We start from the raw sequence: 20,688 nt of genomic DNA, 5'->3' as shown, positions 1-20,688 counted from the left end.
CCATCTTTCCCCGGGTATACATTCATCTAACCACTAGGCGAATTGTCCAAAAAGATGTAACGAAAAGTGAAAAAAAAAAAGGGGGGAAATCGAGTAAGGAAATAAGACTACCATCATGCATATAATTAACATGCATGTGTGAGTCTATCCGGTGCTTAGTACCAAGTGCCCTTGGGGTCGATCTCATATAGTAGACGGCAAGATCTCGCCGGGCAAAGCGTTTGCCGCTCGAGGTTCTTGAATTTAGGTCCACTGGGCCCTGTAACATAGTGGTACTGGCCAAAGAGGCGCCATTGGCGAGGGTCGGCTAGAGTGTAAGTCTCATCACCCCAGCGGCCCTGGTAGTGCAGCCACGTAGTCGGCGCATCCGGATTGGACGCGGCGGGGGTGAAACTGTGGGTGTCATGCGTCAGTCCTTTCGCTCCAATGCTGTCCTCATGCTCGATGGTATCTTCAGGGTTCTCGAGAGTGTAGTCGTAGAAATAAGCATAGTTATTAAGCGCAGGATCCCATAGGGGACCCTTGTCCGTAACGTCTTTTAGCATTTTGAAGGGCAAAACGTAAGGGTGAGGACCGGGCAGAGCATACATGGCATGGGAGCCAACAGCCGAGTATATGACAGGTCTCACGCCACGCTTTTCAATGGCCGACCATGCGTAAGCTTGGCCGCCTTCATGCTCGGAAAAGAAGATGCCGCGGGGTTCTCCATTCTGGAAGCGCACCATACAATGCTCCCAGTCACCCACATGGTTTCCGAATCGTAGGCCAAGCACAGTTTGCCCTAGATTATAGCTGTAAAAGAAAAACCAGAAAGCGTCAACAATGCCCGAGCCTTTGTCCACCAGAACGAGAGTAGCCGGCGCTTTAGAATAGCCATCGGAATCTGGCTTATGGCCGCGCGGAATTATTCGTTGCTGTTCTTTGCCGGGACTAGGTGTGGGGGCATATGCGGGTTTGTTTTTGTTTCGAGGATCAGAGATACGATGGACAGGGTGCTTCTTGTCTGTATCGAACCAAGTGTCGGGCTCGCTATGTGGCTTCCCACTGTTTCCATGAGGAGGTGGCGTGGAAGCATCGGGGTCGTCAAAGGGGTTTGGCAGGTTATCATGGCTGTGAAGCCACTTGGGGCGAGATTCAACGTCCTCCAGGCTGTGAAGAGCGACCATACGATTATCGAAGCGGTTAAGGCTCTGCAAGTTATGTAGCGTCACATTCTGGGTCGTATTCAGACGCTTGTGGTCGACCGTGACAATCATGTGTTGAATATGCTCGCGAATGTCTGAGGGCCAAAACTGCTCGCCAGAGTAGAGGTGCACCAACGGGGCATGATCGAGAACATATTGGGGAACTTCCTTGAGAATCTTTCGACGCTCCTGCGGATTTCTCTTCAAGTCCCTCTTGGCACTCCGGCTTCCTAAGCCGTTAAGTTCGGCATCTTCCTCCCAAGTAACGTCCATGCGTTTTCGCAGCTCTACTCTCAGCTCGTCTGCAGGGTCTTCTTCGTCGAAGATGGGCGGGAGCACGGCAGGGTCCCTTCGCAGGTGGTGCAGGCCACACAAGCTTATCCATCGGCACGCTTGACGATCCCAGAAGTAGGGGCTGCTGCTGACCCATAGTCGATCACGAGCGCGGCTCTCAGGTCCTCTACTTGTTGGATCGAGGAAAACGGGAAGGTAGGTGGCCACAAAGATAATTAACAGCAGTGGCACCGTCAGGATGGTGAACCGTCGCACCCAATACATGGCGGCTTCGGTGCCCGAGAACGATCGGCAGCGACGGGAGAATAATTTTGCGAGTTAGATGAAGAAATGTAATATTATATCGGTAGATGTGTTGGTAAATGGTATTCCAGGTCCAATCGAGGGAGATCCGGTATTCCCAGCTGAAAGGGTGAGGCGGGATGGCTAAAGATGCAGAGTGGCGACGGATCTGGCAAGGCTGCGCATCAAGGGTGACGTTCAGGCGTCTTGTTCGTATAGCGCAGAGTTAGGAATAATCGTTCAGCAGAGCCTGACAGGCTGCGATCGCAAGCAAAGAACGAACGGCTGATGTTGAGAGGTCAGAGTTCCGGGGGAAGCGGGAAATCCGGGTGAGGCTGGGGCTCGGAGCAGATCTAAGACCCGAACGAGGAGGATGAGGAATGTAAGGCGTATTAGGTATTATAAGTGCATCACAAAGGAGAAAAGAGTCGCTGCGGAAAAGGCTTATCACGGCGCCCCTGGCGACATGGTCGAGCTATTCGCAAGCGAGATCACAGTGGAGGTGGGGGAGTCGAGGTAAAATATGAAATCGAGGAGATACAAACAAAGAAGAGTTAAAAAGTCAAAAGAGGCCCGGCTGTCAAGATTGCAAGAGATGTGGTTTGGCTGAGGGTGTGGCTGTTACAAGGTCGCGGTACTTCTGGCCGCCAGAGTCCAGGTACATGCAGGCATTTGGGCGGCAGGTGGCCCGCTCCTCCACCGGCACCGGCCAGCGTACCTGTACGAGTAATGAGAACAGAATCAGGGCGTTCCAGAGAACAGCCAGAGGTAGAGTTACTTGGCCAGCACTGGCTGCATGTGCGAATCGTGTGCCACGCGGCGACGTGGTTGGCTCCAGGCGCCTGTTTTAGTGGACTCGGCATCGCTCGGAGCCTTGGGGCGCTAGAACCAATACGCTGCAGCTGCAGGCGTTGTACCGCTACCTCTCAGCGATGCCTGACCGCCCAAGCCCAGCGCCTGAGTCCGAGTACGAAGCGCGTGGACCCTCAAAACTCTGCAAGGACTGTCCGGCTGAGCCGCCCTGACAGGAAGCCAAGGCTAGGGTGCCGCGCCTGCCCCCTTCTGAGACCAATCACTCCGCCCTTCGAATCGCAAAGACCCGCATGCATCGGCGCCACGACTGCCCTCCTTCTGCTTCCTTACTCACCTCAAGTAAGCACTTTGGCATCTGCGCCTCCAAGTAGCGGTACTACTTGGCAGTCTAGAATGCGCTGGGACGAGTTCGACTGCTGCTAGTACGGCAAACCAAACAGGAGCCAAGCAGGAGCCAAACACAGTAGGCTGCACACAAAACATACGTAGGTAGTGCTTCTTTGCATACGTACGTCGACGCCTTTGGCTTCACTGGCCGCATGAAATCCGAATCAGCTAAAAGGCTTGTTCTCGCTCCTCCCGACACTTTGCGAGTTTCCGCTTCTGCTTCACATTGTCGCCCACTCCCGCAGCCCCCACTTCTACATGAACTCTCCCCGCTAGCCGGACTCCCCCCCGAGAGCCTACAGTGCTCTAAGTCGTCCCCAGAAGGTTCGTCATATTAACTACTGCAGTACACGTAGTTTGTCGGCTACCTTACCCTATAAACAGATGCGACGTAACTGGTCATTCGATCAAACGCATGGAATGATTTGCCGTGAACGTACATCATATCCGTTGATTTATGATTAGTATTCGGCATTACTGCTCTTTTGCCTGTCTGTGCCTGTCTTTGCTCTCAGTGCATCCGTTCCTTGAAATCTCCATTCCAGCCGGGCCAATTCGCACATTCCTCGGCCTCATCCGGCGCTTCCACGTTACCATCAGAGCGTCCGCCTTCACCACATCATGTAATACTCCCAGAAATCTAAAGCGGATGGGTACGTCATTCGTGCATGAATCACAGGGAGGGCGTGAAGGCTAAAGAGAAACAGGCACCGCGACTCCGATGACGGGCAATTCCATTCAATCACATCAGACATATGACAGCGAGTGCTATCACTAACAGCTCCATTGAGGCATTTCGCTGGTTACTGATGCGCCTACTTCAATTGGTATTTTTTCTGTTCTTTTGTCACGGACGCCATTTCTTAATCCCGACCTTCTCACCAATTTTACTACAGTATAAGCTCAGGTACCTGTATCCGTATATGCAGCCAGAAACCTTAGTTCACATGCCGCCTAGGCCTAGCGTTTACGTGTAAACGGCATGCTTACTGTTGCGTGGCCTTGCTCAGCCTCGGCTGTTTATAGACTCATTGCCGCGGACCATAGTAGTATCTAGTAGTGGTAATTACTATTTCCATCTACTGGTTAGATTGTACATATACCAACCCAAGTTCAATCCCGCCCGCTCATGAGTTGGGACTGAAGTCCAGACCAGATATGAAGATGGATGCTACACTTAGCCCTATAGACTACATCGTACTCGTAAGCTAGTATGCGCTAGTACGATCCTCCCAGGGTTCTCTTTTTGGCTATACACAAAGATGATCAAAGTCTCAGTACTTCGACCATGGGGCAGAATTGCATATTTAGACTGGATCTGCGTTGATCGTGGTCATAAACCATGCCAGGTTTAAAACTACAATCGTGGATAGCATCTGGGCCTGTGTTTCAATTCCACGATTCAGACGTTTCCCTCACCCTACCACGCATTTTTGGATCTGGCCAATGGCAGCGTGTCCCATAAGCATGCGGCAGATGGACATCATCTGGATGATAGCCGGCTGGCACATAGAACAACAAGGCGCCAACCATGTGCATTACTAGCCTCGCCTAATATATTAATCCCGTGAACCCTTGATATTCAACGCCAAGAGATCGTCCCGCTGCCGTTGTGTTCTAAAAACTTCCAGCCCTGCAGTAGTCAAGAGCTCATTAGCAAACCACTTTTGTCTAGACCACCACATGGTATTGTCCAATGGCCAGCGCTGCCCCGTCACGATTGAGCTGTTTATTATGCAAGGCTATCTTCAACTCGCTTACTGTCACACATGACTCTCAAACGTATTTACCCGGAAGCGAAGGGTGAGAAAAGCGATAACGGCGACTGCACAGACAGCACCAGTTTGCTATATCGAGCCCACCTTGAAGTGCTAGCCATGCACTCGCCATCTATTAGATCGCTACCGTTGTTTCTTGCTTGACTATTATCCGTAGCCACTGAGAGTGCGGCGTGTCAAGTGATGGTATCCCGATTTGCCAGAGAAAAGGCAATAGCCAAGTCAACAAAAGCTTGGTCGTCGGCAAAATCAGCTCCTTTGAAGATAATCGGACAATCCCAATCCTTGAACGGCAGCAATATTAGGCCTTTAGATGGTTAAGAGTGCGAAATTTAGCTAGCAAGGGATATACAACCATGATATTAACTCATAATCACCATCGAATTCAATTACATACTTTTTTTTTTTTTTTTTTTTTTTTTTGCGAAGATGTGGTGATTCTTGCGTTATTTTCCATCCATGAATAGAGTATATCACGAGCCTATTCAGACTCTGTTAGCGTGGGGAAAGAGATGCTCCGTGTATCAACCCTAGCCAAGCATTATCACATCTCCGTCGTCTTCGTCCTCGTCCTCATCCTCATCTTCGTCATCATCTTCATCTTCGTCATCAAAGCCAGTACGCATTCTTGCAGGTGCATCGCTGTCTTCATCGATGTCACTGAGGCTGTCATTATTATTATCATCTTCGTCGCCCTGTATTCCCAAAAGTTCATCCCAGTGGCTCGGCGTGGGTGTAGATAGCGTAGTTGAGTCAGGAGTTGGGATAATACCCCTGTCTGTTGCTGCCATACCTCTGATAGCAGAAGCTCTCCTTCGTCTGCCTCCTCGGCGGCCCTGGCTCCGTCTTGTATATCGGCGTTCCCCTCTGTCACTCTGGCTAGCACCATTACTTTGTTCCACACCAAGACTGGGCTTTTTTCTGCGGGGTTTGAAATCAGGCCCCTTTCTGTCATCAAAATCTTTTCCAGCGCCATCCATCGCATAAACGGTAACTTCATCTTCGTCCCCCCTTTTCTTCTTGAGTGCGATAAGATTCTCTAGGAAACGCAGCTGTTGAGCCCTCTCTCCAGTTCTATCTTTTCCAGGAGGTATGCGAATATTCCACTCCTCACGAATGGCCTTTAACGAATCCTCTTGTGCCACCTTGGGTTTTAGAGTCTTTTCAGTAGTTAGGATGCGTGAGGAGCTAGCTCCCAGGATATCCACGCCGCCAGGAAGATGACGAAGAGCCGGTAGCTGGACGGCATCTTTGGCCTCACGATCTGCCAAGATTGCTTCTGTGCCAATTACTTCTGCCCATTGGCCCTCAAACACTCGGCCTCTGTAGGATATAATCGGATTGCGAGAGTGGAGTTCCAATATCTGGATCTCTTCCAGAGGTTCGCTGGAGACTTTATCGTCTGTTATTGGTTCAGCCGTCTCTTTCATAGCCGTATCTTCCCTCTCTTTCCCTTTCCCTTTGTCCTTCTTGGCTGGTTTCGCCGTTTTAGTAGGGTTGCTAATCGCTCTTAGACGAGGGTCTATATTCGCGTCTTCTTCATTTTCCTCCTCTTCCCCTGGTGCATCTTCTTCTAGAATTTCTTCTTCCGGTTCAGGAGCCTCTTGATTACCCTGTCTGTCGTCTTCGTCATTGTTATCCTCATTATTACCCGGTTCGTGTGGACCAACAACATGGTTGTCGTTCTTAACGTCTGCGTTATTGTTATCAGCGTACTGGTCTGACCAGTTTTTGTAATATCCTCCACGGCTGTGATGATGGGCCTTTGCTGGGCGCTCTTTAAACTCTGGGTATGATAGATCAAGCGTTAAATAGTAGACCTAAAGAGTAGAATGATTTAGCATTCAAAATGTGAAGTCTTCATGGCGTAGCAGTATGTAGACCTTACTTCTGTCTCAGTCGTGGAGTATTCGTATTCCCACTCGTCCTGATCATCCTGTGATACCTGTTCCAAGACTTTATCGACATGCAAAGCTCCAGGTTCATCGTCCAGCCATGGAGACACTGTTGCTTTTGCTGCCAATGGCTCTGGGGCTGAGGTTGACGCTGCGGCTGCCATGGTGGATACAGCGTTCCCTTCCCAAAGACAAGCACGGCTGGTAATGGAATACGATATCGCGATTGATATTAAGTAGATTGAAAAAAGTTTCTCGTCCGACTTCTAGCTTCAATTGACAAACGCGAAACGCGAGAATCAGACTGAGCTTGAAGCTAAAGCCGCCATTACGTAGAGCGAAAAGAGCGTAGCAGATGCAGGAATAGCTTTGGCGGGGCCGAACGTGCAAAATGCAGTCGCTATGAGCAGAAGCTCTTGACAAGTCCAATACGACCCTGCGCTGGCCATTTCTGGCTTAGCGTGCGACTGATCAAGACTAGGCCCCGCTATCGCAGTTGACTGCCGTTATCAGGGCTACGATAAGAAATTCGAGACTCTCTCCATCGTGATTGACTCTTCGACCCAGATTCCTCTTTGACTCACAAATTGCAAGGGGGAGTTCCGCTACTACAAATATCGCCAATCTCAGAGCCTCAACTCCAGTTCCGCGCGGTAACTTATTCAGCGTATACGAATCAACGGGGCTGAGCCTTTCGCCTGTTCGCATCTCACTTGCTCTCACAACCCCGCGGTACATTTTTGCAAACAGCAGCGGGCAAGATGCCCACGGTTCACCTCCTGGATTACGTTGCCGGCAATATCCGCAGTCTAGTTAATGCCATTGAGAAGCTGGGCTACGAGGTTGACTGGATCAGATCTCCCGAAGATGTGCCCAGAGCAGAGGTTTGGATGGCCCTTTAATCAGTCTCAGATATTGGGCCGCTTACTCACCTATCCTGACAGAAACTCATTCTGCCTGGCGTCGGCCACTTCGGCCACTGTATGACCCAGCTTGGCCAGGCCGGCTATTTGCCTGCCATTAAAAAGCACATTGAAGCCGGTAAACCATTTATGGGCATCTGTGTTGGCCTCCAAGCCCTCTTTGAGGGTTCAGTAGAGGATCCTGAGGTTCCCGGACTCGGCGTGATTCCTTCTACACTCACAAAGTTTGATGACTCTGACAAATCAGTACCACACATTGGATGGAACAACGCCAACACTGGAGGTAAGGTCATGTACGACCTGAGCCCAGACTCAAAATACTACTATGTCCACTCTTACAAGTCCCCTTACAACAAGGCCGACTTCGAAGCTGCAGGTTGGACAGTTGCAACGGGAACCTACGGAAACGAGACTTTTGTCGGCGCCATTGCAAAAGGCAACATCTATGCCACCCAATTCCACCCAGAGAAGTCAGGCGTTGCTGGTCTCCGAACAATTCGTGCCTTCTTGACCGGTTCTGGAGCGCAAAATCTCGGAGCCGATCTGCCATCCGGCGCGGCGTCAACCGAGCTCAAGGACGGCCTCACTCGCCGACTCATTGCCTGTCTTGACGTCCGAACCAATGATCAGGGAGATCTTGTTGTCACAAAAGGTGACCAGTACGATGTCCGTGAAAAGGGAGATGACCGCAATGTCCGAAACTTGGGCAAGCCCGTTGAGATGGCCAAGAAGTACTACGAATCCGGCGCCGATGAAGTTACCTTCCTCAACATTACCTCCTTCCGCGACTGCCCTCTCGCCGATCTTCCCATGCTGGAAGTTCTCCGACAGACCTCACAGACTGTCTTCGTACCCCTCACCATCGGTGGTGGTATCCGCGACACCGTGGACACCGATGGCACCAAGGTCTCAGCCCTGGACATTGCCACCATGTACTTCAAATCTGGCGCCGACAAGGTCTCTATCGGATCCGATGCCGTACTAGCTGCCGAGGAGTACTACTCCCTTGGCAAGAAGCTCTTTGGCAACACGGCCATTGAGCAAATCTCTCGCGCCTATGGCAGACAAGCCGTCGTTGTCAGCGTAGACCCCAAGCGCGTATACGTCCCTAAGCTCGATGCCACCCGCCACGCCATTGTCAACACCAAGTTCCCCGGCCCCAAGGGCGAGGCCTTCTGCTGGTACGCCTGTACCATCAAGGGCGGCCGCGAAACTCGCGACATGGACGTCGTGGAGCTCACACAGGCCGTCGAGGCCATGGGCGCCGGCGAGATCCTGCTCAACTGCATCGACAAGGACGGCACCAACAGCGGTTTCGACCTGGAGCTCATCGAGCAGGTGAAGAAGGCCGTCAAGATTCCCGTCATTGCGTCTAGCGGTGCTGGTAACCCGGGCCACTTTGAGGAAGTGTATGAGAAGACTACTACGGATGCCGCTCTTGGTGCGGGCATGTTCCACAGAGGAGAGTACACTGTAAAACAGGTCAAGGATTTCTTACAGGAGAAGGGTTTGGTGGTACGACAATTCGAGGGAGACCTATGATTAGAGATGGCCCCGGAGAGAAAAAAGTTGTTATAGAATATTCACAAGATGTATGTTACATGTATGTTAATGACGATTTATGCTTCAAAAATATATTAAAAGCTTGAAAAATATTCCATTCTCAAGCCGTCACTGGCAACTACCTGAATAACTGCTTGGCCTAAACCCGTCCGGAGTACTCCGTACAGTCTAATCCTCTTGAGCCGTGAGTCCAAATGCAGAAAAACAAAATGTCGACACTTTTCAGAAGCAGCTTGCACCAAAAACAACAATGACTAACAGCAAAAAAAATACCAACAGCGCCAACTAACAAGAAAAACCTTTGAGGAGTATGATGCCGTTCTAGTTTCATAGAATGAAAAAAGCGGAATCACTACCAACGCCGTTTGGCCCCTTTGCTGGTCATACACAATCAGCACAAACAACACAATCAAACAACAAATAAACTGATCGCAAATAAAATCAATCTGGTTCCAAATCAAGGCAATATGCATATTCTCAATGACAAATGCGCAGAAAAAAGAACGAAGAAGAAAAAAATCGAAGAAGCAATTGGGTTCAGGAGTCTAGAGCTCCATACCCATGAAGATCCACTGGCTGCTGGTCACGTCCAGGTCGTGCGCCCAGTGATCCAGCGTGGCCATGTCGAAGCCAACCCATTGAAGGCTCTTGATTAAGTCGCGAGCATTTTCCGCAGGCATGCGGCGATCAAGACATGTGACGATCTGGCTGCAAGCCAGAGGACCATCAGCAAGTTCGATGAGCGCCATAAGACTATATAGAGATATATTGTTAGCATTCAGATATCTATTTGATGATAAGCAATGGGAGAGGTATATGCTTACGCCTTTTTCAAGTCTCTTCCTAGCACGCCTTCAGTGTCGAAGAAGATGAAAAGTGATTTCTCATTTCCATCGTCTGCTACAAAGGCGCGGAAGCTCGATCCGCCGGCGTAGTCCCAGACTTCCATCCAGGCCTCGATCCGCGGGCCAGCCGGAACGTCGTCCGGGCCCTGGTTGAATGGATCTGCGAGGTGGTTGTCTGGTGGCGGCGATTGCAAATAAGCACCTGTCAAGCCGGAGCCATGAATAGACAGGTTCCTCTCACCAAGGAACACGGTCTTCATGGTCTCACAGAAGAATCTCTCACATTCTTCCCTGATCATGAGTGCTGCCCCCCCTCGTCGCTCCAGGCGGCGGCCTGGAATGTCTCGCTTCTTCTGCTTAGGAAGAAGGGCGAGCTCGTTGGACGAGGTTAGTGCGGCGAGGGGGGGACTTGAAGGAGGAGAGGGTAGGCCTGAGGAAGGGACCTCAGGAATACCACTCGGCCCCTGTAGAGATGGCAAAGAAAGAAGATTAGTATAAATGACATATAGAAGAAGAAGAATCTCTTGAAGCTATAGAGCGAGGACGTACCTGTGACCCCCGTAGTGCAGTAGTGGAGGCCCTTGAGGTTCGCGGCAGAGTCCACGACGTAGCAGGAGGCAAGGACATTGACACGGGCAGTCAAGTCCTCGCCATAATTACTACTGTAATTTATACTTTGATTACTCATTGGCGCCATTGCAATGGAGTTCCACGGTGACTGCTGGGAAATCTGGTAGTTGGAAGTTGCTGGAGAGATACCGAGCTGAGAGCTAGGTCGACCGAGGGTGGCGAAAGTTGGTGCGGTGGTGTTGCAGCGCAGCGGTGCGTTCAATTTGACCTTGATCGAAGAATCGATTTGGAATGTGTGGTATTTGTAGCTTTAAGAGATGCTTGACAGATCGTATTCACAATTCTTTTGTTCTCGTTGAGTGGATGTCTCGAACGGGCGTCTTGTCGAAAATATTTCGATGCGGTTGGTGTAGCGGAAATTTGACTTTGGAGTGGGAAGAAGAAAAGAAGAGAAAAAAAGCGGAGGAGAGGAGAGGAAGTGCGTGCGCTGCGAACTTTAACAGGCCCTGTGTGGCACCCTTTCTGCTGCTGACTGGACGCTCCTGGAGCATTAATTAGCAGCCCGCTTACAGCGGTTCAGCGGCGCTTTCGGTGCCAATCATCCGGGTCGCCAAGCCCACATGTTGGGCCGCTCTGATGCACTCCTTGGGCCTGTGCACACTGTCTCAGGCTGCACAGGCTGCGTGTATAATACAGTGCGACAGTACTACAGTGTTTGCTGCTGGCTGTGGCACCGAGCTTCCGCTTTGACAGGCGGAGATGACGAAATGCTGCGCTGCCAGGCCCTCGCCCGGCTATATTACTCGTATGCAGTGATTCGTATTTGGCAATATAGGGGGCTGGTTGATGAATGCTCAGTGTGTTATGCAGAGAGCGTGCATTGTTTGCATCAAAGTGCTTACAGACGGCAGACATACTCCCGTATTCGACGCTGGTGTGCTGTAGGATTAATTACCTGAACCACAGGGGGCGTTAGCTGTTAGCCCTGGACTTGCTTTAGCTCTTCGTGCTTAGAGGGAGGCTAGAGACAAGAGCTAGTGACTGCAAGCCTTGACAAATTGCGTCTAGTTGAAACTCATCGGTGTGAGGCAAAACGCGAATCTTGCCCTTGGCGGGACCTCATTACTGCCATCTGACTATATCTTTGCCTCTGTTTCTTACGCAATTGGGTAGAACTTACGTGATTCTAGAGATGTAGACAAGCTTCAGTCTTAGACAAAAGTAATACGTTTGCCAGCAACGTAATATAGCCAGTGGTGTTATAAGACAGTACGAGTGGTTGTCTCGCTCATCAAATGCATCAACAAGAGATTCCAAATCAGAAAGAGATACAAAATTAAAAAGGGTAAAATATCTACATTTACAGACTCCTATATCGTCCGCAAATGTACATCCTCATGTATGCTATGACCACTAGTTACATCCTACCAAAGCAGATGGGCTCTTTGACCATCCATCTCGCTACCCAAACGACTTATCAGGTATAGATTTTCATGACCCTTTGAAGCCCAATCGTCACAAAGCATATACAATAAACAAATGTGCCAAGCCCATTGCTTTGGCATATGCGCCTGATTTAAATAGGGAAAAAACAAAAGCAAAAACAAAAGCAAGGCAAAGCAAAATTCACAAATTATCTTCAGCTCTTCCTCTTACTCAACCATATCTCGCACTAAGGCTTGCAAAGGCATCAGGGCTGTGTCGCCCGTTTGTCCATGCCAGGTCCATCCCCAAGTTCATGCTTTCCCTGCTGATCTTCCGATCTGTGGCAAAAGGGTCTGGGGCTGCCGCCGCAGGTCCACTCTTCATGAATGGGTTATTGTTACCCGCAGTGGGCTGCGTGGCCAAAGGTGACTGTACCGGAGCCGCCACGGGTTGCATAGACTGCATAGGCTGCATTGGCTGAGCTGGCATGACCCTATCTTCCGGGATGGCTGGTGGTTGTGCGTGCATATTAGGCTCAGAGGCCGTAGGGCGTGCTGCCTGCTGTTGGCCATATAGAGCCAGGATAGATGCTTTGTCTTGGCGCTGAGGCTGGTAGTATTGTTGCTGTTGCTGTCCAAAGAACTGAGGTTGCTGTTGCTGCTGTCCAAAGAATTGAGGTTGCTGCGGCTGCTGCTGCGGCTGCTGCTGCTGCTGCTGGTACTGTTGCTGGTACTGCACGCCATTGTTCAAAAAGGGGTTTGTCCCAGTCAAATGAGGCTGAAGTGGCATGGGGCTCTGGAACATAGTAGGCAGAGACTGCTCCGGGATCTGTGTGAGAGAGGGAGAGGATATCCTGGTCGGAGATCGTGTGAAAGGATTATTCCCATATGCTGCAGCCTGACTAGTATTTAATGACAGATTTTGCTGAGGCGGCTGCTGTGGTTGTTGTTGCTGCTGCGACTGCTGCAGCTGCTGTTGCTGGAATGCGGGCTGGGGCTGCGTGAAAAACGGATTATAGCCCGTTTGCTGAGGAGCCAGGGGTTGCGCAGCAGGCTGAGGGTACGTCATGCTGCTTTGGAAGCCCAGATTCTGGTATTGTTGAGGAATTGACTGAGCAGCTTGCTGTGGCTGATACACCGAGTACTGTTGATGCTGCTGCGGCGAGATCACTCCGCCAGTGTGATGAGGGAACAGAGACTGAGCTGCTGGAGACAAGGACATATTCCCGAACGCTTGGGTGACAAGGTTGGCCTGCTGCGATGGAGCTCCGTAGGGATTCGTTGAAGTTATGAAAGGGTTGTTGGTTTGAAGCGTTCCAGTAGAATGGGCTGTCGCTGGCTGGGCGGGGGGGAAGATATCGAAGGGGTTCGTGGACGCTGCCGTTGCCGTCGTCGGTCGTTCTGGAGTCGCGTCCTTGTGCGGTACACTTAAGCCTAGGTTGAGGCCTACAGGGTTCGAACCCACGGGCGTCAATGACCTTGAAGTTCGCAATGTTCGCTCAGCTGCTGGTGGGACGGGTCCCGGTGATTGTCCATCACCCTCGCCGAGACGAACGAGCGCCTCAACAGCGCGCTCCAAGTTGCCGTTCACTCCTCTCAGAATAGTTGCGTTTCGATGATCGTCCTGGAAACCCATATCTCGTAGTCTCGCAAGCTTCTTATCCGTATCACCCTGGCCGTAATCCACGGCGGCTCCAAAGACTTTCGATTGCTTGTTTGCATGGTTCGATGAATGGCCTGAATGGCCGGAATTCGCAAGCTCCTGCGCAGCGGCCGCCTTGGCCTCCTTCTTCGCCCGGGAAGATAGTGGGAATATTGACGAGGCCGACCTAAACCCAAACTTGGAATTCTTGGGTGGGAGCGGTGGCGGAGTGCCTTCATCTAGCTGCGGTTTCTTGAGCTTCCCACCCTGACCAGAGGCAGTATTAACGTATTTTTGTCTGATAAATCTCTCCATTGCCGAGTCTGCCTCATCCACATCGATGGGGATCGACGGCTCCTTGTTTTCGGGGTTATATATTTTGTTAGAAGCCTGGTTGCCCACCTTTCGCATATTCTTTAACCATATCAAATCAGCATCGAAGACGTTTACAGGCTCAAATTCAGAAACAACAGTGTTCACTCACGTCGACTTGTTCGTTTGTCCAAGAATCCATGCTCAGCGACTTCACCTTGGATATGTGCGTTCCCAGTTTTCGGTGAATCGTCGCGCATCGCATACACAGGAAAACGCCCAGCTGTAAATCGCATCGGTTAGCACATACTATCTCAAGATATGACGCGGGCAACCGGCAAAGGCCCATCGAGAGAGGGATATCGTACGCTCCATGATGCCCAGGCTGTAACACAGAGTTGTGGTTAGCAAGTGGTTGTACCAGATGTGTGAACAGAGAGACGCAGATGCATACATGGATTCCGCGCGTGGCAGTCGGCGCACTGGTCATTGCCCGGCACGGAATGTACCAGCTCTTGTAGAATCGCCTCGTTACGCGCCTGCTGGCGCTTGCTCAATGCCCCCGTCATGACGCCGTCTTGACTGTCCAGTTATTATTTGGTTGACAAGCGAGAGTAGCGGAAGGGACTGCGTGCGCGTGTTAAGGCTTCGGCGTGGGAGGACCGGGGTGCTCCGTTGTACCCAAGCAATTAGAGGCCCAGGCGGATTTGATTGATTTTCGACGGCTGGCGGGCTGTAAGATGAGGCTTTGGAATCAGACCAGGGTCATGGCGATGGAGGCAGGTGAAGAGGGGCCGTGCAGAAGCTGGCAAACTGGGCCACGCAGAGGATATCGATGATGCCGCCAAGCAACCCGCAGACGACAGAGAAACAAAAGCAAGGCACGAAAAAGAATCCCAACGGTTAAATCCAAGCAGAAAAAGAGACGATGCGAAAGCAGCGAAGAAATGGTGCTAGCGAGGCGAGCGACTCATGGGTGTTGCGATTCGATTCCTGACTTATCCACTGGGCGGAAAAGGAGAAGCATCGAATCATTACCCGTCTTTCATTTTAGCCTGCAGATGCCACACGACCAGCGCAGCCTAGCCAAGACACAGCGCCACAGCGCATGTGGGGAAGCACATTGTTCCATAGAAGCGCTGGGCTCAGGGCCTGCAGAAGCCTGTGCTCAGGCGAGTTAGCGGCCCGCCGGCTCAGCGCTTCAGCGGTGTTTGGGAAGCGCTTCAAAGGAGCTACTTCGTATTTGGGCGCCGAGCGCCATCCTGCCGAGCAATACGCGCAGGAAGGCACCGACAAAGACCCGGAGTGGCGGGGCTAATCGATAAGGCTCAAGGACTGGTGAGAATTCTAAACGGCTGCTTGGAGAGGAACGTGGACGCCATGTGCGGATGAATCACCGGCGATCTGAGGGAAGCAAAGCTTACAGTAGAAGGCCAATCTAAGCTCATTGCTTGGCAGCAGTGCAAACCCCTCTCGATAGAGGTTGAGTTGCAGTAGGAGGAGGAGGAGCAGGCACAGATCAGCCATTGGCTGCGCTGCCCACCCATTCTGTTAGCATTGACCCATTTGGCACTCACCATTCAATGGTGATGTCAAAGCGCTTGCGGTCTTTTATTAGAACACTCAAGCGAGTGACAGTCCGGGGGGGATATTTCAAACCGTAGCCCCCAAAATTTACTTGAAAATTGAAAGCTGCACATGATGACGATCAGAAACCTGGTTTATCTCTTTTCCGAGACTATGAAATAATCTACAAATTCAATTTTTTACTCCCGAATTATCTTCGCCCGTTCTCTTCATAGTGTTTCTCTCGTCCGACTCGGACCAAGAATGACGGCACCAGCGCCGATATTACTTGAGTCAAGATCCGGCACATACCACTGCTACATAATACAAATCCTATTTTCAGAGATGCTGTCACTCACGTGCTCCTAGCCCGAGGCTCCGGTCATGCCGGCCTATTCAAGATTTTTCTCGGGCGTGGAGTATTCTAGGTTAAGCTGTTTCCGAGGGTCAATTGCAAAGCCTGGGCTGGGCCTCGGAGTCCCGTCGACGCCGCGGTGGTGCCACTGACGCAGAGCTTCTGGTAAGCGCAACAGTCCCCTATTCTAGTTTCTAGTCGGCGCGGATGACAAAAGGAAAAGAAAAAGGCGCTCGAGGCGGCGGACGCCTCTGGAAGCGAAATTTGTCACGCCCAGCTAAATGGCTCGGACGCATCCGCTACGCTGCCCGTGCCTTGCGCGATCCCTCAGTCCGCCGTTGCCAGGTCCGCTTTTCCGCCTGTCGCCGTTGCTCCCAACCTCGCGCCGACAGGGCCGGACATTTATTAGTACAGGAGGACCCCTACTTGATGGATGCTGACGGCCGTGCCAAGTCCCTTGTGTGTTATACGAGTGCCTTGTAGGCCTATGGATTTGAATGCCACTAAATAGAGCCCGGGCTTACGGCGATGCTGAGCTGCTGTGCCTGCGCTGAATAACACCCCGGCCACAGCCACCGGATGGAACCCACAGCACGGTTCCTCGCTCATATACATTCTACCCAGCCACAGCCCCGTAGGCTCCCCCAAAGGCTCCCCCGAGAGACGCAACCCGCAGTGCGAAGCTACCCGCAACTTGTTGAGCCCGACTGCTAACGTGGTCTGTACCGTCTCCAGCTCCAGCTCCAGCTCAATCTCTCTCAAAACCTCAACTTGGAAGACACTTCCCAGCCACACACAATCTCACTTATTTGCTCCGTCAGCTTGTCTTAGCTGTGTCTATTCCGTAACCGACGAAACCGACTGCAAACCTACGATAACGGGCTGTTTCTGCAATGGAACAGGAGCTTTAAAACACGCAGCTTGTTTCGCGACCTTCTGTTTCACATCCGACATCTCGAGCCTCTGTTTGACCCATATCAATAACAATGGCTGGCATAGAGAGACTAGAGGTCCACAGCAGGGTAAGGCCGCTCAATTATCCTCCCCTGATGATATTACAAGCTGTAAATGGCTGACAGAATCGCATAGTCCTACATCGTGCGATGGGTTAAGGTCGAGGAGGGGAACACTCTCTCTTGGAGCGTACAACCGCACAAAAAGTCAATGTGAGCAGCTACAAGACAGCCAATGTAGCCGACTGTAACCATAGCTAACTATACAATCATTTAGAAACTTCGGCATCGTCAAGCACCCGGGCAGCGGTGCCACAGGTCTCTCTTCTACAACCGGCGACGACTTTCAGCCCAATGCACCCCATGGACAAGGAGTTGACGAGGGCAAAGCGAGTCGATTTGCCAAGAAAGATGTCACAGCCCAAGAGCTTCTCTCCAGCAAAGGCTTTATATCAGTAAAATGGTTTGGGAAGTGCGAGGCGGACAAGGTGTCTATGGGGGCCTACGATGTTCCCCTGGGGCAGACGGGCATGTATGGCTTGGTCTTTGACAACACATTCTCCAAGCAGACATCCAAGACAGCGACCTTTGTTGTCCTGACATATCCCACCGGCGCCGCCCCTCAGAGTGCCAACCACCTCCCAAACCTCCAGATGCCGAATGCTAGCCAGACCAGCTTGGGGATGCATGCCAGCCCGCCTCAAGAGGCGGACCCCTCTGCTTCTGTGGATAGCTTCCATAGCCACCCAAGCAAGGGCCATGCCCGCAACATGTCCGAAACAACTGCTCCAGCCAATTATCACGTTGGAACGCTCTCAAAGCGCCGAAGAAAGAAGGGACAAGGATATGCCCGTCGCTACTTTTCTCTCGACTACTCTACCTGCACTTTGTCATATTACTACAACCGAAACTCCTCTGCTCTTCGCGGTGCTATTCCTCTTAGCTTGGCCGCCATTGCTGCTGATGAGAGGCGAAGGGAAATCAGCATAGATTCGGGCGCAGAAGTATGGCACCTCAAGGCACCCAACGATAAAGAATTCCAAGAATGGGCCCGAGCCCTTGAGAAAGCAAGTAAATTGGCCAGAGGACTCGAAAACTTGCCACAGCAGCCAAAACTTGGCTTACAGGTTGATCATCGCACTCTACAAAACAGTAAAACCTCTACCGGCAACCATGTAGGCCATCATGAAGAGGTGGAGTGGCAGCAGGTCGAGACACTGGTTAGCCGTGTGGTTGGAACTCGTGATGCACTGCGCCGTTTGACCAAGGAGGTTGCGGCTCTGCCAAGACCGACTTCGTCATCGTCCCACCATCTCCAGAGCCCGTCAGGGAGTGCTGTTGAAGATAACGGCGATGGAGCGGAGCGAAAGTCATTCTGGAAACGCAAATCTAGCTCTTCCATATCGACTCCTCCGGGATTGCACCCTCACTTTTCGCCAACCGAGGATCATGATGATTCGAATAAACGTAGATCCAAGGGAACGACACAGGAAGAAAAGTCTATACAAGATCACTGTGCGGCCCTGCTGGGTGATTTGGACTCCGTTGTCAGCGAATTTACCATTCTTATCAACAACAGCAAACGGCGTCGATTACCAGTGCCCAAATCAGCTGATGCTGCCTCCCGTCTGAGCTTGGATACAATCTCTACTGGAGATGAGTTCTTTGACGCGGAAGATGCCGCCGGCGCAAGCGTCGTAAAGATCAATGCTAGCGACGATGAAGCGCATGATTCTGAAGCTGAAGGCGATGATGCCTCATCTCACGATGGCTCATCCATCTCATCCGTGGAAGAAGAAGAAGTGCAAAATGGGGGCACCAATGCACTGTTCCCAGCTAAGCCAAAGAGTCTTAATCCTCTGCCTCTTGATGTCGTTGTTTCCCGCAGAACTGGCATACCGCCTGCCATGGTTTTGCCGCCCAGCTTGATTGCGTTTGTCCGAAAGAATGTCGGCAAAGATCTCAGTACCATCAGCATGCCAGTTTCTGCAAACGAACCGATTTCTTTGCTACAGAAGATTGCCGAGCAGTTGGAATATGCGCAGCTTTTGGATCGAGCTGTTAAGTGTGGATCGGTAACCGAGCGACTGCTGTATGTTACCGCCTTTGCCGTCTCACAGTTTAGCAGTGGTCGTGCCAAGGAGCGAGCCATCCGCAAACCGTTTAATCCTCTGCTAGGCGAGACGTTTGAACTGGTGCGTTCGAACAAGGAAATTCCTGGAGGGTTCCGATTGCTCGTGGAGAAGGTTCAGCATCGACCTGTCAAATTGGCCATGCAGGCCGAGTCAGCTAGTTGGTCGCTTTCTCAATCTGCCGCCCCGGGTCAGAAGTTTTGGGGTAAAAGTGCCGAGATTACGACTGATGGACGTGTCAGAGTTGTGCTCCGTCTACCAGACGGATCTGATGAGCTGTACTCGTGGAACATTGCTACCATGTTTTTGCGAAACGTTGTAATGGGCGAGAAGTATGTGGAGCCCGTCGGGACGATGAATGTCGTAAATGACTCAACCGGCCACAAAGCGGCGGTTGAGTTTAGAAGCAAGGGCATGTTTGGCGGAAGAGCCGAAGATGTCAATGTGGAGACCTTTGATCCCAAGGGCAGCAACACGGGCAGTGGGTTGACTGGTACATGGACAGGAGGACTCAAGACAGCTGGCCCAGGAAAATCTGGCGGTGAAGAGATTTGGCACGTTGGCGGTATGGTTGATAACCCTGCACAGACATACGGTATGACAGCATTTGCTGCTTCGCTGAACGAAATCACGGAGATTGAGAAGGGCAAGCTGCCGCCAACCGACTGCAGACTGCGTCCTGATCAGCGTCTCGCCGAGCAGGGTAACCTAGACGAAGCCGAGATTTGGAAGGTGAAGCTCGAGGAAGCACAGCGAGCCCGCCGCCGCGTCACGGAGGAGCGAGGTGAAGTCCACAAGCCCAAGTGGTTCGTCAAGGCGGACGAGTCTCCAGAAGGAGAGGAAGTATGGAGGATCAAGACTGGCAAGGAGAGTTACTGGGAGGAGCGTTCCCGCGGCACCTGGACTGGCGTCGAAGAGATTTTCAGCGCGCCTGGGGAGTAGAGCTTTTTCGGGCAGTGTTATTGCTTCCTTGGGTAAATAATGGCGGTAGAAGCGGTTCTTTTAAAGACTATGAGCTTATTTTCCTCCTTGCTTTCCCTTTTCCCCTTCCCTCTTCGCTGCTGGGAATTTTTAAGAACTAGATTATAAAAGGGTGGGATGGGATATGAATATGAAGTATGAATATTATGACCTCTTATGACTTGCGATATTGCTACACTGTCTGCTTTATTTCTGTGTGAATGTGACGTATGTACGGAGGCAGGTTGATAAGGCTACGGAGAAATCAGACAGAACAAGTGCTTGATACAGGGATAGACAATGAGTTGTGTTCTTGGCAGATTGCAATCTGGATCTTGAGCCGACGAGGAAGATAGGAGAAGGTGTAGATACTGGTGATAGCAGATGCGGAGAATCAGTTGCGTCACTTTTAGACAACATGGATGTTGTAGTTGTTGAAAGCTACCCGCCAATTTAGTTTGCACCACTTCATGGGATAGGAAGATAATGAGAGATTAACTGATCGGTTATCCCCGTACTATCTTTAAGTTATATCCATAGTGCGTATGAAACTTCATTTTGATAACGAAAGCTTCACCGGCATTATTCCAAGACTTCGATGGGAGATTAATGGAGGCGCAAGGTTGTGGCTGAGGAGTAAAGGGGCAGATAGAAAACACCGCAACATATCACATACAAGTTTACAGTAACAGGCCGGTTGTGTTTTTTGTCCACTCCGTGGAGTATGCACCAGCTGACAAGCAAGAGCAAGATCGCCACGACGATTCAAATTTCCGCATCTCAGAATGTCTCGAAAAGAACAAAAGAAAG

At 51.2% G+C, this 20,688-nt stretch overlaps 6 protein-coding genes across 6 annotated transcripts; 2 read left to right on the top strand and 4 right to left on the bottom strand.

Annotated features, from left to right (window-relative positions):
* Positions 1-140: 140 nt before the first annotated feature.
* Positions 141-1,974, bottom strand: GGI43DRAFT_296113 (uncharacterized protein). Its single transcript, XM_083201449.1, has one exon. The coding sequence runs from the start codon at positions 1,740-1,742 to the stop codon at positions 156-158; it is 1,587 nt and encodes a 528-aa protein (XP_083063478.1). The 5' UTR covers positions 1,743-1,974; the 3' UTR covers positions 141-155.
* A 3,165-nt stretch (positions 1,975-5,139) lies between these two features.
* On the bottom strand, positions 5,140-7,012 carry GGI43DRAFT_398469 (TFIIIC subunit 6 family protein). Its single transcript, XM_083205222.1, has 2 exons — positions 6,627-7,012; positions 5,140-6,558 (listed from the first exon to the last, which is right to left on the bottom strand). The coding sequence occupies exons 1-2, from the start codon at positions 6,795-6,797 to the stop codon at positions 5,269-5,271; spliced, it is 1,461 nt and encodes a 486-aa protein (XP_083063477.1). The 5' UTR covers positions 6,798-7,012; the 3' UTR covers positions 5,140-5,268.
* Positions 7,013-7,394: 382 nt separating this feature from the next.
* GGI43DRAFT_381323 (imidazoleglycerol-phosphate synthase) lies at positions 7,395-9,098 on the top strand (the record flags this gene model as incomplete). The annotated part of the gene is made up of 2 exons (XM_083203111.1): positions 7,395-7,517; positions 7,578-9,098. 2 exons carry the CDS (start codon positions 7,395-7,397, stop codon positions 9,096-9,098), a joined length of 1,644 nt encoding a protein of 547 aa, XP_083063476.1.
* Positions 9,099-9,381: 283 nt separating this feature from the next.
* On the bottom strand, positions 9,382-11,013 carry GGI43DRAFT_398468 (acyl-CoA N-acyltransferase). The gene is made up of 3 exons (XM_083205221.1): positions 10,514-11,013; positions 9,944-10,428; positions 9,382-9,872 (listed from the first exon to the last, which is right to left on the bottom strand). The coding sequence occupies exons 1-3, from the start codon at positions 10,589-10,591 to the stop codon at positions 9,665-9,667; spliced, it is 771 nt and encodes a 256-aa protein (XP_083063475.1). The 5' UTR covers positions 10,592-11,013; the 3' UTR covers positions 9,382-9,664.
* A 701-nt stretch (positions 11,014-11,714) lies between these two features.
* GGI43DRAFT_398466 (uncharacterized protein) lies at positions 11,715-14,107 on the bottom strand. The gene is made up of 2 exons (XM_083205220.1): positions 14,085-14,107; positions 11,715-14,014 (listed from the first exon to the last, which is right to left on the bottom strand). The coding sequence occupies exon 2, from the start codon at positions 14,009-14,011 to the stop codon at positions 12,191-12,193; it is 1,821 nt and encodes a 606-aa protein (XP_083063474.1). The 5' UTR covers positions 14,012-14,014; positions 14,085-14,107; the 3' UTR covers positions 11,715-12,190.
* Positions 14,108-16,568: 2,461 nt separating this feature from the next.
* On the top strand, positions 16,569-19,996 carry GGI43DRAFT_295967 (oxysterol-binding protein related protein OSH3). The gene is made up of 3 exons (XM_083201448.1): positions 16,569-16,855; positions 16,923-16,999; positions 17,064-19,996. Exons 1-3 carry the CDS (start codon positions 16,820-16,822, stop codon positions 19,858-19,860), a joined length of 2,910 nt encoding a protein of 969 aa, XP_083063473.1. The 5' UTR covers positions 16,569-16,819; the 3' UTR covers positions 19,861-19,996.
* The last annotated feature ends 692 nt before the right edge of the window (positions 19,997-20,688 follow it).

This window comes from Trichoderma evansii (assembly GCF_050947405.1).
Source record: "Trichoderma evansii strain SZMC 28006 chromosome Unknown GGI43scaffold_4, whole genome shotgun sequence".
Classification (NCBI taxonomy): domain Eukaryota; kingdom Fungi; phylum Ascomycota; class Sordariomycetes; order Hypocreales; family Hypocreaceae; genus Trichoderma; species Trichoderma evansii.
Note: the sequence above shows the minus strand (reverse complement) of the source record. Positions and strands in the feature narration are given on the sequence as shown.

Excerpts from the sequence above, each read along its gene's own strand:
- GGI43DRAFT_295967 (XM_083201448.1), top strand. The coding sequence starts at position 16,820 with ATGGCTGGCATAGAGAGACTAGAGGTCCACAGCAGG. Across the intron at positions 16,856-16,922 it reads GACTAGAGGTCCACAGCAGG|TCCTACATCGTGCGATGGGT; the intron begins GTAAGGCCGCTC and ends AGAATCGCATAG. Across the intron at positions 17,000-17,063 it reads CAACCGCACAAAAAGTCAAT|AAACTTCGGCATCGTCAAGC; the intron begins GTGAGCAGCTAC and ends ACAATCATTTAG.
- GGI43DRAFT_398466 (XM_083205220.1), bottom strand. The coding sequence starts at position 14,011 with ATGCGAAAGGTGGGCAACCAGGCTTCTAACAAAATATATAACCCCGAA.
- GGI43DRAFT_398468 (XM_083205221.1), bottom strand. The coding sequence starts at position 10,591 with ATGTCCTTGCCTCCTGCTACGTCGTGGACTCTGCCGCGAACCTCAAGG. Across the intron at positions 10,429-10,513 it reads CTGCACTACGGGGGTCACAG|GGGCCGAGTGGTATTCCTGA; the intron begins GTACGTCCTCGC and ends CCATCTCTACAG. Across the intron at positions 9,873-9,943 it reads GGAAGAGACTTGAAAAAGGC|TCTTATGGCGCTCATCGAAC; the intron begins GTAAGCATATAC and ends ATCTCTATATAG.
- GGI43DRAFT_398469 (XM_083205222.1), bottom strand. The coding sequence starts at position 6,797 with ATGGCAGCCGCAGCGTCAACCTCAGCCCCAGAGCCATTGGCAGCAAAA. Across the intron at positions 6,559-6,626 it reads ACTCCACGACTGAGACAGAA|GTCTACTATTTAACGCTTGA; the intron begins GTAAGGTCTACA and ends TCTACTCTTTAG.
- GGI43DRAFT_296113 (XM_083201449.1), bottom strand. The coding sequence starts at position 1,742 with ATGTATTGGGTGCGACGGTTCACCATCCTGACGGTGCCACTGCTGTTA.